We start from the raw sequence: 16,190 nt of genomic DNA on the forward strand, positions 1-16,190 counted from the left end.
TAGGTGGAGCTATGTAGATACAGTGAGATGAGAGTCCATGGGGAGAAAGTAGAGGACAGGAGTCCAGGTGCTTGCAGCCAACCAGCAGCACTTGCACCATATTGGGTTTTTGTTTTAACCATTTTAACTGGCTCACTTCGGTCCCGTTCTCTCCTTTATGATATGCAGGAGTTGAGTCTTTGAACCAGGAGTTCTTTGCAGTGGCATTTCTCTAGTTCAAAGTTCACAAGACACATCTAGCGTGCAAAGGGAAAGAAAAGGCTGATGGCGAGCCGAAAACGGGACGGAAGCCCCGGTGAGCAGTGAGGTGGGACCTCAGAGGCTGCCTTTCCGAGCTCAGGAGACCTTCGGGTGCTAGCAGCAGAGGGGCAGGGACCCGACCTGTGAGTGGGTTCGCGCACGCGTGCCACCTCCCCCAGGAGAGCGACTTACGTGCGAGCATCAGGTATGTGGAAGTCCACTGCGTAGCCGAAGTAGCTGCCGTTTGGGCCGCTGTACACGGTGAGTTTGTCCACGTCCAAGTTGAACGCCTGTGAGGCAGGGGTCCACAGCATCCCCAACCCGACCGAGAAACACCAGAGGGGAGCGAAATGCTGCGCCCGGTTCCTCCGGGGACCGCCTTGGGGACCGCGGCGGGCCCCAGCAGACATCGCCCTCTGCCTGATGCTGCTCACTGGGGAGCGGGAGCCAAGGACTCCGGTGGGACAAATGGTGGGGTGGCGCCTGGAGTTCCCTTGATGCTCGAGTCCCGGGTCGGTAGGAGCGGCGCGTCCGCGGTGACAGTCCCCGTGTCTGGTCCCGCCTGCCTGCCCCGCGGGCTAGGGGGTTGGCGGAGGGGATCAGGCGCTAGCCCTCCTCCAGCAGCGGGCGGGGGTGGCGCGCTCGCGGCGCCTCCTAGCGGCCGGTTCTCTGGCTGCGAACCGGAGCCGGAGACCCGGAGGTTTCCCTGGTAGGCTGGATGGACGTGTGGCGCTGGTTGGGGCTGCCGGCTTTCTATTGCGGTTGCATTGCGAGGACTATGCTATGCGAGTCTCCCTTATGCCACCGCCAGCCGTTGTTTTAATTTCTCAAGTGGGAGACAGTTTGCGCCAGTTTCCTCCCATTGCACCGCTTGAATGGAAGAGTGGGAAGGGCGGAGTAAAACTGGTATCTTCGCATCTAACTTTTCTATAGCCTGAGGACTCAGGGTTCCACGTTTGTGACTGGGAGTTTAAAGTTGAAATGCCACAATCCCCACCTCCCTTAACTCCTCCCTACCTAAGAGGCAGCTAATAAAGAAAGCCTTGGGGATTTTACTTAGGTCTTTCTCAAAGGCATCTTGGGTATTTAAAATGACTTGGTAGTAAATCTCCACCCTGTGTGATTATGATGTGGCAAAGTTAGGGATGTTGCCATGTACTGTTTATCCAAAGCAGGAGTAAAAGGTGTGGATTAGAATCTGAAGGGTTAAACTTCAGTTCCCATGCACAGCTATTAACTGTTGATCTCTTTCTATGTCCCTTGTGTAATGAGGACTCAGGAACCAGGAGGTGAAGGGAGGAGAAGGGAATTAAAGTATAGATGCTCTTACTTAGCACATGGAGCTTCCAGGATCACAGGACTAATGTTCATACAGTATAGGGCAGAGGGTAGATAGCAAGGAGAGTAGAGTCAGAAGAGGTAAGTAGTTTCTGAGGTATTTTGAACAAATTTGAGGACAGATGTAGACAAACATTAGATTTGGGTATTGTAGGAGAGAAAGTCGCAGGGACATTATTAAAGGAAAAAAAGGCAAAAGGAGTGGGCTAGGGATTGGCAGGAAATAGGACTGGATGGATCTCCTGATCTTCATAACAAGAAAGTGTATTAAGTTGGGGTAAAATTGGGAGTTCATAACCCACTTCAATCTAATGTATGAAATATGATATGTCAAGAGCTTTGTAATGTTGTGAACAACCAATAAAAAAATAAAATTATAAATGAAAAAAAAAAAGACAAAGGGATCCAGTTTTAGAGTAGAGACAGGGCTTGCACACAGGGATTCAAAAAGTTAGAGGCAAGGGTGTGTATATGCATGGTTATTGAAAGGAAGAGAAAACGAAGAAGCTTATTCCCAGAGATGCATGGGGGAAAAGAAGTGCCCTACTTCGCTGAGAGAAGTAAGAGAGTGGAAGGTCAAATGTTAGGGAAAGACAAAGGGTCAGAGAAGAGATTGCAGGAGGAAAGGGTCCAAGGTGAATCTGACAGTATCCATTTAGAAGAGAAGAACCACAGATGGTATTAGCAGGTGGAGGTGAAGAAGGTACAGGAAATAGGTGGTGAATTAGATGCTGGACCTGTTGAATGAGTTACTAGCCTGGGATTAGTTTGCATTAGTTGTAGTCTGGAGAGCTGTCAGATTCAGACTTGGGAGACTATCTGGAGGAAAATCTCTGAGCCCACTGAAAAATCAGATGTTCTCATCTATCTCCCTCCCATCAGAACCTGCTTGATAGACTGATGTGAATATCATGTCTTTATTTGTCTCTATCACCAGAACCCACTTGGTAGACTGATATGAATTTCTTATTTTTATTTGTCTCTGTAAAATGCTAAAAATAAATAGTATGTATTGACAAATTGTCACATCTGGATCATTTCCTAACTGGATAGTCATTTCCCAGATAAGGACTTAAGAATAGATGATAAAAGACGTTTTTTTTTCCTGTCATTCAAAAGTCCTTTTGTGTTGGACACAGAATCTGCTACTCTGGTCAAAATACTATTGTTAATGAATATGTTATTCCCCAGAGCAAATTTCCATGAGTAGTTCACGTACACCACACACATAAGGCTAGGGAATAACCTCAACTTGGTCATTCTTGACATTATTATGTTAAAATTTGGAAATTTATCATGTAACAGACAAGCTTTAGGTTATGTGTAACATCTATATAGGTAAAAATTATAGCAGGGGCCTAGAGGTACACCTGACCCATATACTGTCTTAGAGGGAGAATGAGCTGTGTATTACACAATGCTTTGGTTTACGTGGGATAGCACATCATCAGAGCATCCTCTATTGCACACATTTCATACTTTACTGGCATATTTCTTTTCTTTTCTTTTTTTTTGACGGGGGGTGTACCAGGGATTGAACTCAGGGGCATTCAACCACTGAACTACATCCCCAGCCCTATTTTTTACTTTATTTAGAGACAGGGTCTCACTGAGGTGCTCAGCACCTGGCTTTTACAAAGGCTGGCTTTGAACTAGTGATCCTCCTGTCTCAGCCTCCTGAGTCACTTGGGTTATAGGAATGTGCATCCAACTGACATATTTCTTAATTCTTATTTTTTAAAACTTTTTGTTTAAGATGAATAGGTAAGGAAAAATAGTCTCCTTCTTGTCATGTAATTGAATATATTCTTGCTCGTTTCCTCTAAAACACACTTGCTCTTGAATTACAGAAGTCTATATTTTTAATATTGCCACTTTCTACTTTACATATGAGGACACAAATTAAAGTTTAGGAAGTACAATAATATGCATGTTTACAAAGGAAGTAAGTGATATGATTTGAATTCAGGCCTCTCTGATGCCAAAACCAAGTCCTTATGCCATAAGGTCTCTAAAGAATAATGTGTTTAAAGTTACAATCGTAACAAAATGTCACCTTTCTAAGGCAGTAAGGCATTTGGGACTTACCCTTTGGGCATGCCTGAGTATTGCTTGTAAGATAAAATAAAACAGTCCTGTGTTTTTCTAAGTGATCTTGGGAAAAGGTTTGGTGGCACCTTGGTTTTAAGAGAGTTGAGGGAAAGTAAACTAACTTGAAGCTCTTTGACCTTCCTGGGAGGCCAAAAGTCTGGGAGAGTAGTAAATCTTCCAAGAAGTCAGAAAAATAAAATAAAAAAAGCATCTGCAGTAATTGCAGGGACAGAAAAGTTTGAATAGGTGTCTTGTACTTTTCAGCATTCTGACACTTGGGAACCATGCCAATCATTAAGATCTGAGATGTTGTCAAAGAAACACATGGAGAGCAACAGGTCTCAGGCTGAATGAGAAGTTTGACATTTCAAAGATGTACTGGCACTGATTTATTTGTCAGAAAAGCAAGTCTGGGAATTGTTTATCATGCATGTGAATACGTGTGTATGTTTAATACTGGGAAAGGTATACATAGTTGTTTCCCTAAAAAGAAAAGAAAAAGAACCCAAAGGTCAAAGTTGGAACAGATTTGGCCGAAACATTCCAAAAATAAACAAGTTAAGAGAACCAGAGGAAAAAAAATGATCTTGGACTTGTAGCCATGGATGAAGTGCTTAAAAATAGAGATGCTGCAGTATTTAAGCAGTTAGAACAAACATAGTCAAAAACTTAACAACCAACTCTAATTTCTGATTCTGCTTCTCTATTTTGTTATGTGATGTGATCACACCTTAAAATCTCGAGGTATGAGAGTTCTAATGTAATTATTTCATCAATACAACCACACTCTCAATACATTAGCTAAACCACTTAAAAAATAAGCCAAATGTGAAAGCAATGTGTTCTCGAGGATTCCATCAGCTTTAAAAATAAATACACTGGACCAATAAAAAAAATATGGAAAAAATAAAATAAATGCTCCGGAAAGGGAAAATCGTTTTCCAACCTCTTATGATTTGGGTCATTGAGGTAATTTTGAATTTTTCTTTTTCCCAACTGTACTTAACTTTCCTGCAATTTTAAAAACAACTGATGAATGGAAACGGGTAAGTTAAACCTACTGAGGAAAAACAACTTTTATATCTGTCAAGTATCTCTGCTGTCATAAGCTTATGTCTGCAAATTTTTTTCTATTCTGGTCTCTAGAGGGTGATTTTCATCACAGTCAAATCATTTTTTCTCTTTTTTGATGATTTTGTTTGTAATTCTCTTTTATGATTTTTCTTCATGATTTTATTAGCTACTATTAAGTTTTAAGTGCTGTAGTGATAGCCCCCATACTGGCAGAGATTCAAGCACAACCAACAGGTTTGGCTGAAGGAAAATTCCCACTAGTCAGAACCAGATTTGAATTTCTTTTAGAATAAAAACTTTTAAAAACAACATTGCTTTAAAGCAAAATAAAAATTGATAAAACAATGATTTCTCTAAAAGGAAGGTTAAGGATATGAATGTTCTTTTCAAGCATTGAAATGAAGGGCTAAATCTTCCTGAGAGGTCAAGATCTGAGTTGTGGGCATTGGTACCCTGTAGCCAGGATCTTGATTGATTTACAAGTTTCAACTAAGACCAATTCATTCCAGAATCCTGCAAATCCTACACGTCTGATGGCTTAGTAGGAGGGAACTTTTGCTAGCTATTGGCCAAAATTACTAAAGGGAATTTATGGGGAGACAGGGATCTAACAACAGCCTTTTAGTCTTATAAATGTGGAGTCTGGAGAATGGGAAATCTAGTTTCCCCATGGGCTTGTGTTTGAGTCCAATGCAAAAAGAAAGGGTAGGGATGTATTTAAGAGGCTTTAAAAAAAATCTAAATTTCCTTAGCCTGCTAAGGTTGAGTACCCCTCTAGAATAAGGGCATTTTAAATGGAAAGTAAGGCCTTCTTTCCACCCCTGCATACTCCAGGGCTTGGAAGCAGAGACCTCCCTAAGTACGTGCTGCATGCTCCTTCATGAACCCCAGACAATGGCAGAAGCAATGCCTGTGGTTCCTGGGGAGCAGCCAGACCATTTCCATTCAGCTCTTGGGGGAGGCTCCAAGACTCAGGCAGGACACCAGAGAAGTTTTCCTACAAATAGGTGGAGAAGCCATGGAGGAAGTCCCCCAATCCTGGAGGGGTGAAGGGTGGAGTATCTGTATGTTGACATGCCTGTGCTTGAAACCCTAGGTTAGGCTGCTGTGTTTATCCATCATGAGGAAGCATCATAGGGGTGTCTGGGTCTGCCCTCTAGTGTCTGTGATCTTATGTGAGTCATGGGATTTTCCATGGGAAATAAAAGTCTTCCTTGTGAAAAATGACAGCCTCAAAATAATGTAGACAACCTTCACAAACGGATTTTTGAAATATTTTCATTAAAAAATGTCCAATGTTAAGGTGATCTCTCCCACATTCATTAGCATTTTTATTTCCTTGTTACAGTTTTGCAAATCATTATGTGGGGAAAAAAAGAAAAGAAGAAAAAAAGAGAGAGGCTAGAAGGGAGGAAGGAAGGATGGGAGGGACAGGGGGAGGAAGTAGCCCATAAAAACACTACTTAATATTTTCCCAATTAATGACAACATCCAAATTGGATTTCCGTGTCATCCTTGCAAAATTTATGACTTACTCAGCCTCACTTGCCTTCCTGATTTTGTAGATTTATCTATTCATTGTTTGTATCCTTTCAACAAATAGGAGTACCAAGTATACACTAGGCACTCTGCCAACACTGGAGATACAATGATGAACTAAAGGGATACATACAGCAGCCGGCCCCCCTCCCCGCCCGGCCAGCCCCAGATCTAGTCAACTGTACATTGAAAATATTCAAGAAAAATGTCTGTACCAGACATAAGCCAACTTTTCTTATTTTTTTCCCTCCAAACAATACAGTGCAACAACTATTTTCATTATTCTCTAAACAATACAGCATAACAACTAGTTACATAGAATTTACATTGCATTATGTGTAAGTAATTTAGGGATGATTTAAAATATATGAGAGGACCATGGGTTATATTAAAATACACCATTTTACATAAGCAACTGAAGCATCCCTGGATCTGGGTATTCATGGGGGTTCTGGAACCAATCCTGTGCAGATACTGAAGGAAGGCTGGTTCCTCCTTTTATGGAGCTTATGTTATAGTGAGGATATAGGTGGAAAACAAGCAAGAAAACAGATAAGAATATAATAAAATAGATAAATATCAGGAGAAAAACTAACAGTGTTTGGTGCTACAGAATAAACAGGGTGGAGGTAAGGTGGGGAACTTTTTTTCTTTTTCTTTTTTGATGGTACTGGGGATTGAATCCAGGGCCTTATACATGAGAGGCAAGCACTCTACCCACTGGGCTATATCCTCAGCCCAGGTGGGGAATTCTTTATGAGAAATTTTTCATTAGAGAAGACTAAAACCATGTGACCAACTAAAGAATAAAATGGACTATTCATGACATAATTGTGGCCTGCCTAACCTATTTCTGAAAAACAAGAAATGGCTTTTCTGGGCCCATGGACTTAGAAAAGTTCATTCTTAGCATACATCTGTGCACATGAAACTGAGTTAAGACATTTAGCGCTCCTGTAGAGTACCATATGTCTCCTATATGGTACCAGTGCATTTCAGCTTCTGTGTAGCTTACATAAAAAGGCTTCCTGGTGGCAGGCACTGTGACACACATCTGTAATCCCAGCTATTTGATAGGCTAAGGAGGGAGAATTGCAAGTTCAAGGCCAGCCTGTCTCAAAAATAAAATGAGTTGGGAATGTGGCTCAGTGATAGAGCACTCGCCTGACATTGGAGAGGCCTTGGGTTTCAACCCTAGTATTGAAAAACAAACTAAGCTCCTACTTCTCATCTAAGGATTTCCATGATGATCCATGATGGTGTCTAAGCTATCTAAGATCATGGCAATTTTAAATTGCCTTAGCCAGTTTGCACACTTAGTAAGCTTCAAAAGAATAACTTGAAAGTTGTAAGTGAATTTCTTGCCTTCTACTTAGATTACCTAAAATATGACTAATCGACTTAAATTGATCTCTCTGGTTTTTATTGTTCTGACGTGTTAAAAAATGTGTCCTTTTCCCAAAGGCCTTGGGCACATGTACAAAAAAATAGAAATATGACAAGTTAAATTAAAACCAGCAGATGAAAGTTAAAGTCCTCTCATAAAGGAAAAAGGAAAGGCATGAAGTAGTATTGCCGGAAGGAGAAAGGACTAAATCAAATGGATTCAATTTAGCCCATTTCTCGACTGGTTTGCAAGGAGGATTTGTTCAAAGTAGATGTGACAACAATTTCCTACAAAACCCCTGAAAACTTTCTTGCCGCTCCTTATGTTATCATACCAAACCAGGGAAATAATGGTCATCAGAGGGGCAGAAGGGCTCTAAATCACAGTTCTTTTTATGGAGTGCTTGTTTAGCACTTAGTTACAGTGTGACCTCACTCATTTGCGCCTCAATCAAAAGAGGTGAGACATGACCTCTAAACATAGTTAACATGTCTCTCCTGAGCTCTAAATCTTGCAGTCCACTTAGCCACGGTATGATTCTATTTGGAAACCAGTGCTGTGCACAGGTACAAAGACCATGTACTGCAAGGGTTAAGAGAATAGATTTTGGAGCCAGATACAGTGGTTTGTTTTTACCCAGTGTTGCCACCTATCTGTGGGAGCCTAGTCAGGTGACTTACCATTTCTCTGTCTCAATTTCCCCATTTGTAAAATGTACATGCCAACAGTATATCACATGGGCTTGAGGAGTAAATGAATTAAAATATATTAACCTATGAGAGAATCCATACAAGAAGCATTATTAAGCGTTAGTCATTTTGGCTACGTACATTTCTAATTGGTTATGGATTGTTTATGGAATGATGTTATCTTTTGCTTTTAATTTCCCACATATGCCTGCTCTTCACCAGAGACTCAAGTACTCACTATTTGCTGGAACTCAGCATGAAAATTGTTGTACTCTTGAGCACAGTGCGTGGCTGTCTTGGTTGAACCTTCTTGGTTAATACCCTTGAGGCAATAGCAGGGTATAGAGAGGTCACCAAATTATTTTGAATATTTGGGAGGTATCATAAATGATGTTTTAGGAATATTAATCTGACAGTTATGTGACTGAGGAAGAACAGAGAATAGTTAGTACCCTCTTAGATTTGTCCATAGGTGAAAAAACAAAGGTCAGAATTGGGATGGTGTAAGGCAACAGGATGTGCAGACAGGAAAATTGTAAAGAAAGAGTAAACAGAACCTTGTGAATGCCTGGCAGGAGAGGGCGGGAAGAGTAAACACGTAAAAACTGGAGTTTAAAAGATAAAAAAAAATCACAAAACAGAAATATAATTCATAATGGGGTATCATAAAGTAAAATACCTATAACTATCACCCAGGTCAAGAATTAGAATATTACCACATCCTAAAACCTCCACTAGTGCTGCTCTCAATCATCCCATTTGTCTCCTCCTCAAAGTTAAATAAAGCATAAATAAAGTAAAGCATAAATAAAGCATTTGTTCCTAATAAATAAAGTATAGCATAGGTTTGTCTATTTTGAACTTTTTATCTATGGAATAATACACCGTCCTCATTTGTCTCTACTTTTTTTGTCTCAATGTATGTTTGAGAGTCATCTGTGTTATTGTTTGTATCAATGGTTCATTATTTTGTATTGTTGAGTAGGATTTCATCGTATAAATACACTACGGTTTATTTATCCATTCTCCTGTTGATAAAGATGTGGATTGTTTCTGAAAGGAAAGTGACCACAACACTCAGAGCAACCAAAAGATCTTTATTGCAGCAGTGCAACAAAGAGAAAAGAAGGAAGGAAAGAGAGAGAGAGAGAGAAAGAAGAGATGAACAGGGAGAGAGCAAGAGCAAGAGAGAGACAGTGCGCGCAAGAAAGATAAAGAGAGCAAGAGAGAGAGAGCAAGAGAGAAAGAGCAAGAGAGAGAGGAGCCTGGCAGGAGGGAGTTTTTATAGCTCAAATCTAATGGGGCCTCTGGGTCTGCAAGCTGCCTTGTTGGCCCAAGGGGGGTTGAGTGCTCAGCCTTGAGAGGGACTTGACACAAACAGGTGATAAAGGACCAGATAGAGGGGGGTTTGAGTGAGTGGGCTATCTTGCAGCCAACATCTGTTCAGCCTGCCCTGCAGACAACACAGTTCAGCCTGCTCTGCACCCAACAGTTTCCATTTTTGTGTTTGTACAAATAATAACACTGTGATCAGTTATGTGCATGTCTCCTGGTACTCATGAGTGCCATAGTCTGGCTGGGCACAAATAACCGAGCCGCCAGAAAGCATTTGTAGGTTCAAAACAGCAACTCTTTTTTGCCAAACTCCACCAGCACTCCACACACACTCCCCGGGAACACTCTCACCCTCCACCGGGTCCGCACACACTCTCCCTGGGAACCCTGAGAGAACTCCAGCGAGAACTTCAAGGGAACTCCAAAGTCGCTGGTGCTGGTGCTGGCACTGGAGACAGTAAAGGTCAAATATACAATTGAATACACAGCTTAACATAACCATCATCATCTCAATGGCTCGCTGGTGTCACCTCTCAACCACTCCTGTCTGGCAATATGCCTTGCATCATCCTGACTCAGCTGTGGCCCTCAACACATGAGTATGCATTGTGGTAGGATATACACCTTGGCATGGCTTTGGTAGGTCAAAGGTATTGCTGATTGGATTGATGTTTGTGTTCAATCCTTTTAATGTGGATGTTGTGTACTAAGTAAAACAGATAGGTTCTGTTATTTTATCTACTCTTCTAGTCTTTGACTTCTAATTGGAATATTTAGTGAATTTACATTTAATAGAGGTTATGGATAAATTTGGATTTGAATCTACTATCTTCCTATTTGCTTTCAATTTGTTTTAATCCTTCCATATTCTTTCTGCTCTCCTTTCTTGTCTGCCTTTATACTGTTGACTATGTTTATTATTTGCTTCCCTCTCTCACTTTTATACTTCCACACTACACTATTCTAGATGTGCACCCTTTTCATGTTTAGTTTACTGTAAGTTAACATTTTCCCCTCTTCCCAGTAATTTTCAGACACTTTAGAATATTATAATGCCATTTACTCCCTCTTGAATTACATGCTATAATTTTTATATATTTTAATTCTCAAAATTGAATAGCACAAACATTATTACCTCATGCAAGCAATGCTTATTTATATTTTCTCACATGTTTATCACTTTTGTTTCTCTTCAATCTTTCCTGATTTTTTTTTTTTTTTTTGGAAGGGAGAGTACTGGAGATTGAACCCAGGGCACTTAATCTCTGAACCACATCCCCAACCCCTTTTTTTTTTTTTTTTAAGAGAGAGTGAGAGAGGAGAGAGAGAGAGAGAGAGAGAGAGAGAGAGAGAGAGAGAGAGAGAGAGAGAGAGAATTTTTAATATATATATATTTTTTTTTAGTTCTCGGCAGACACAACATCTTTGTTGGTATGTGGTGCTGAGGATCGAACCCGGGCCGCACGCATGCCAGGCGAGCGCGCTACCGCTTGAGCCACATCCCCAGCCCCAACCCCTTTTATTTTTCATTTTGAGACAGGGTCTCGCTAAGTTGCGTAGGGCTTTGCCAAATTGCTGAGGCTGTCTTTGAACTTGGCAATCCTTCTGCCTCAGACTCCTGAGCCACTGGGATTTTAGGCATCCAACACCAAAAATTTTTCTGAATTTCTGCATGTACACGGTCATTAGCCCTCTATCTAAGAACATCCTTTAGAGTCTTTTGGTGGCTGATGATGAAAATGGTTTTATTTCACTTTCATCCTTGAAGGATGTTTTTAATGTGTATAGAATTTGTGGTTGACAACTGATTTGTATTTGTTTGTTTTTGTCACTCTGAAGATATTACTCCATTGCTTTTTTTCCTATTAGCTCATTGTGGCTTCTTTGAAGGTAGTACACCATTTTTTAAAACTGCCTGCTTTTCAGATTTTCCTTTGCCTTTGGTTTTAGTAGCTTTAGGATGATGTGTATAGTTGTGATTTTCCATTTATTCATACTTCTAGAGGTAAGGACCTTTTTAAATCTATAAGTTAATATCTCGTGGTTTAGAAAAAAGTTTCTGCTATTAACAACAGCTTCAAATATTGTTTCTTCCATGATATCTGTCACCTATTGACACTCCAATTCATGCATATTATGCCTCCTCATACCATAGCCTGTATTTTTATATATTTTATCTTTTTGATTCTGTGGTTTATCTCAATTTTTTTAAAAAATTTATCTCCCAGCCCACTATCTCTGTAATGATGATGAATTTGTTTGTTAGTAAATGAATCTATCAAGTTCTAATTTTTCATTGTTGTTGTGGTTACCAGGATTGAACCCAGAGTAGCTTAACTCCTGACCACATCCCCAAGCTTACCCACTGAGCCACATCCCCAACTCATTTTATTTTTATTTTGAGACAAGGTCTTGCTAGTTGCTTAGGGCCTCACTAAATTGCTGAAGCTGGCTTTGAACTTGCAATTCTCCTTCCTCAGCCTCCAGAGTCACTGGGAATACGGGTGTGTGTGCCATTATGCCTAGCTTCAAGTTCTAAATTTTGACTGCTATGTCCCTAAATAGTAGAATTCCCATATTATTTTTTTTATAGTTTCAAATTTGCCGCTAAAATGTTTTATTGTTTGTTAATTCACTGAACATTTCCAGAGTGATTTTAAAGTTTATGTTCATTACAGTAACTATTATGGACATCATGGGGTAGGAGTATATTTGTACTTTCTACCTTTTCTCCTCAATTTTGCTCATATTATCTGGTCTCCTTATGTAGCTCTCACATAAAAACACTTGAAATTTAAATGATATATTTTACATATGAATGATGCTATCTTCATCTAGAGCTTAATGCTCAGAGGGGCACTGTGAGCCATAATAATATTTAATCACTTAAATGAATTTTTTAGGGATGGTGGTGGTTTGAACTTGGGCTTCAGTTGCTGGAATGCTGAATCTATTTCCAATTTATCTTTCATCATAAGGTGTCGACCTTTGGAGTCTGAAGCCTATGTGTGACTTGTTTCCACTGAATTCTTGCAAATCCATGGATTAAGATTTTTCTCCCCTCATCCAACAAGCCCTTCTCATTGCTACCTGCAAATAGTTATAAATAACTACAAATACTGGCATCCAACTCTGAATTTTCTTCTCCCTTTGAACATCAGCTCTATAACTCTTCAGTGCCTTATAAACACTTCAATGCCTTTAAGAATATTGAAAAATATTTTGTCAATATTTCCTAGTTGTTTTCAAATAGAGTATTACTATGAAATATATATTTTGACATTGTTCAAAGCTAAAGAGTTTGAGTCTGGACAATCTGAATGGATTATTGTGCTTCTATTAAAAAAAGAGAAGATCTAATGTGGGATTTGGTTTAGGAAAAATAATCAGCTTCAAATATTTTAAATTGGAAATTATATTCATATTCAGTCAGTAATTGGTTTAAAATACTGGACAGAATCTGAAAAAAATAAATGAATCTATCAAGTTCTAATTTTTTGTTATCAACTGACTTTTGCATTACATTTCACATGTGGAGAAAAACATTTATAAAAACAACTATTCCTTTATTAAAAGGTCTAAAAAAAGAATGAGTAGTCCTTTTATGCTAAAGGATAGCTAATATTTTTCAGTCATGGGCATGGTCTTTATTTTACCCTTTATATACATAATCTCTTTTAATATGTTTTTAATTATTCACATTTTGTTGGTATTATTTCACCTTAATCTGAAGTTTTTTTCAACTTTCTGGGCTTCAATGACTCTTAAAAAAAAGAATTATCTAATTATTCACATTTTTTTTAAATGATGGGTCCCTGGCTTGACGGTGGTAAGTAACTTGCAAGAGATTTTGTATCTGGTCAGTGACAAAATCAGAAGGTAAATTACAGAACGTATATCTACTTCATTCCATTATTCGTTTCCTATTTCTTGATTTGGGACAAAGCATTATATCAGAACCTTCTTCTTTGTTGTTTGTTTTGAGACAGAGTCTTGCTATTGAAGCTGTGGAGGAGCTGGCCAGTGGGCTAGAGGGCAGGCAGAAGACACCACTTGGGGTCACTCAAAGCCTGTCATGCTGGCACTAGCTGGAGGCAGCCCAGAACCATCAGGTACAGACACCTGCTCTACACAGCAACCAGGAGCACCCACAATCTGAACACCTCAACCTCCTGCTTCCCTACCAATAGTAGAAAAACCGAAGAGGGACACACCTGAATCTGATTGAAGGTCTAACCAATAACACTGGTACTCTTCCAAACCCTAATTAGCAAAAATGTGGACCAATAGCATAAACCTCTAGACTAGCACACTGAGATGAAAACCCCTATTGGGGGTCCCCTCTGGCCCCGGTGAGAGTTCTGTTTCTATTCCCTACCTCCGAATAAATCCTACTCCTTTCATTCTGGTCTTCTATTGTCTTGTGAACTTCATTCTTCAGATTTGTGAGAGAAGAACCTTGAAAGAAGTTGGTGGGGAGCTGCTGGAGTCTAGTGCCACACTGGAGGGCACAGCGCCCTCATTCGGAGCTGCAGTACTGAGAGCTGCCACACACCTGACTCAGAGGTAGTGGAGGAGAACTGGACTTTGCCAGCTGCGACCCTCGGAGCTGACACAGGTGGGCATTCCTTGTCGTGATTAAATAGCCTACAGCTTGCTCAGGCCCCATCTCCCAACAGAAGGAAGAATCCAGTCTCCTCTCGAATTTCAGTTTCACGATGTTGTGGGGCCAGGTCTCAAACTCATGACCTCAAGGAAGCCTTCTGCCTCCAACTCCAGAGTAGCTGGGACTATAGGCCATACCATCATTATCTTTTATGAATGTTTGAGAAGTCAAAAATAAGGAGCATTAAGTCAAGAGTTACCACTGAGAGGACTTCGAAACAATGACACCCCAGAAGCAATAAGCACAGCCTGGAACCATACCTTGGTTTTGAACACCATTCTCCAGTAAAAGGAATTGGGCTCTCTGGAGAAGTGGCTTATTCTAGAACTGGGGCAAGAAATACACAAATTTAACCTGGTGTGCCTTATGATGCAGAAAATAAGAGAGGCCTCAAAAGACAAATTTATGGGAGTATGACAAGGGACTGCAGGAATCCACTAAAGAAGCTCACAAGACCCAAGGCTGGAACAACTTGAAGAACAAAATAAATAATACATGAATGATAATGAATTATAACTCAAAATGTAAAATAAATACCCATAAATTCATTCTGATAAAAGTCATTGAATAAATAAATACATGGGGAGATGAGACAAATCCCTATACAGAAAAAAAAAATGTTTAATTTATGCAGCTACTTCCCCAGCCCTTAAAGGTCAGATACACCTAGAGACTTCCTTTCCAAAGATTAGAGTATGGAAAGGGAGTAAACATGCTAAAGGTGAACATCATTAGCAATAGGTCATGTTGATAACCTACCCTTGATACAATGGGGTGAGAGCAGCATTTTACCTCTCGATTCTCCTCTGCCAAACCTGTAACTCCAGTCTAATTGAGAAAAACATCCAAGAACTACAAATGGAGAGACACTAAAAAATGTCTGATCAGTATTTCTCAAAAGTGTCATCAGAAAGAAGCAAAGTAAAAAAAAATAAATGTCACCATCTAGAGGAGACTAAGGAGATTCGATGTCTATATGCTAGTGTGATACAGGAACAGGATCCTGGGGCAGGAAAAGGACTAAAGACATCTGAGTAAGGCCTGTGTGTTGGCTAATGATATTGCATTAACCTAAAATTACATGCATTCATTGGTTGTGACAAATGTATCAACTCATTTGAGATACTAACAACAGGGGATATGGAAATTATGTGCGCAGTTGCCCCTTGATATCTATGGGAGACTGGTTGTAGCCTCCCCTCCTGAATATACCAAAATCTGTGGATGTTCAAGTCCCTAATATAAAATGGCATAGTATGTGTGGGTAACCCACATACATCCTCCTCTGTACGCTGAATCATCTTTAGATAACTTATGATAACTAACATAATAGAATGCAAAAGCTATCTAAATACTCATTGACTGTATTGTTTTGGAAATGATGACAACAAATAGAAGTCTGTACATGTTCAGTAGAGATACCATTTTTTTTAGAATATTTTCTACCCCCACTTGATGGAATCCATGGCTGCAGAATCCAAGTATACACAGGGCCAACTGTATGTACTATGTTTTGCAAATTTTCTATAAATCTAAAACTATTTTAAGGTAAAATGTTTAAAGTCAATTACACATTCCATATTCATGGCTTTTTCTTGGGAACAGGGTTATTGTTTTGTTTTGTTGTTCTGCTTTTTCTCACTGAGCAGGACCCCATATTCTGCCATGTTTTGGCAGAAGCCCAGGAGGTGAAGAAGGTTTGGGAGAGGGCAGGCATATGCGCATGAATGGGGAAGCCCCATACTCTGAAGACACATGGTAGTCCTTGGAACCTTCCTATGGTTCTGCCCTTCTGTCTTTTAGTGGTCAGTCTTTTTCTCTCTCTGTAGAG

General features: G+C 40.0%; 1 protein-coding gene across 1 annotated transcript in view; it reads right to left on the bottom strand.

Annotated features, from left to right (window-relative positions):
* Positions 1-692, bottom strand: part of Itga8 (integrin subunit alpha 8) — a 169,632-nt gene extending 168,940 nt beyond the window's left edge. Inside the window, exon 1 of the mRNA XM_026408128.2 lies at positions 433-692. Coding sequence (XP_026263913.2) covers positions 433-650 — 218 coding nt within the window. The 5' untranslated portion in view covers positions 651-692. The remainder of the gene's footprint in view (positions 1-432) is intronic.
* Positions 693-16,190: the final 15,498 nt, after the last annotated feature.

This window comes from Urocitellus parryii, chromosome 9 (genome assembly GCF_045843805.1).
Source record: "Urocitellus parryii isolate mUroPar1 chromosome 9, mUroPar1.hap1, whole genome shotgun sequence".
Taxonomy (NCBI): domain Eukaryota; kingdom Metazoa; phylum Chordata; class Mammalia; order Rodentia; family Sciuridae; genus Urocitellus; species Urocitellus parryii.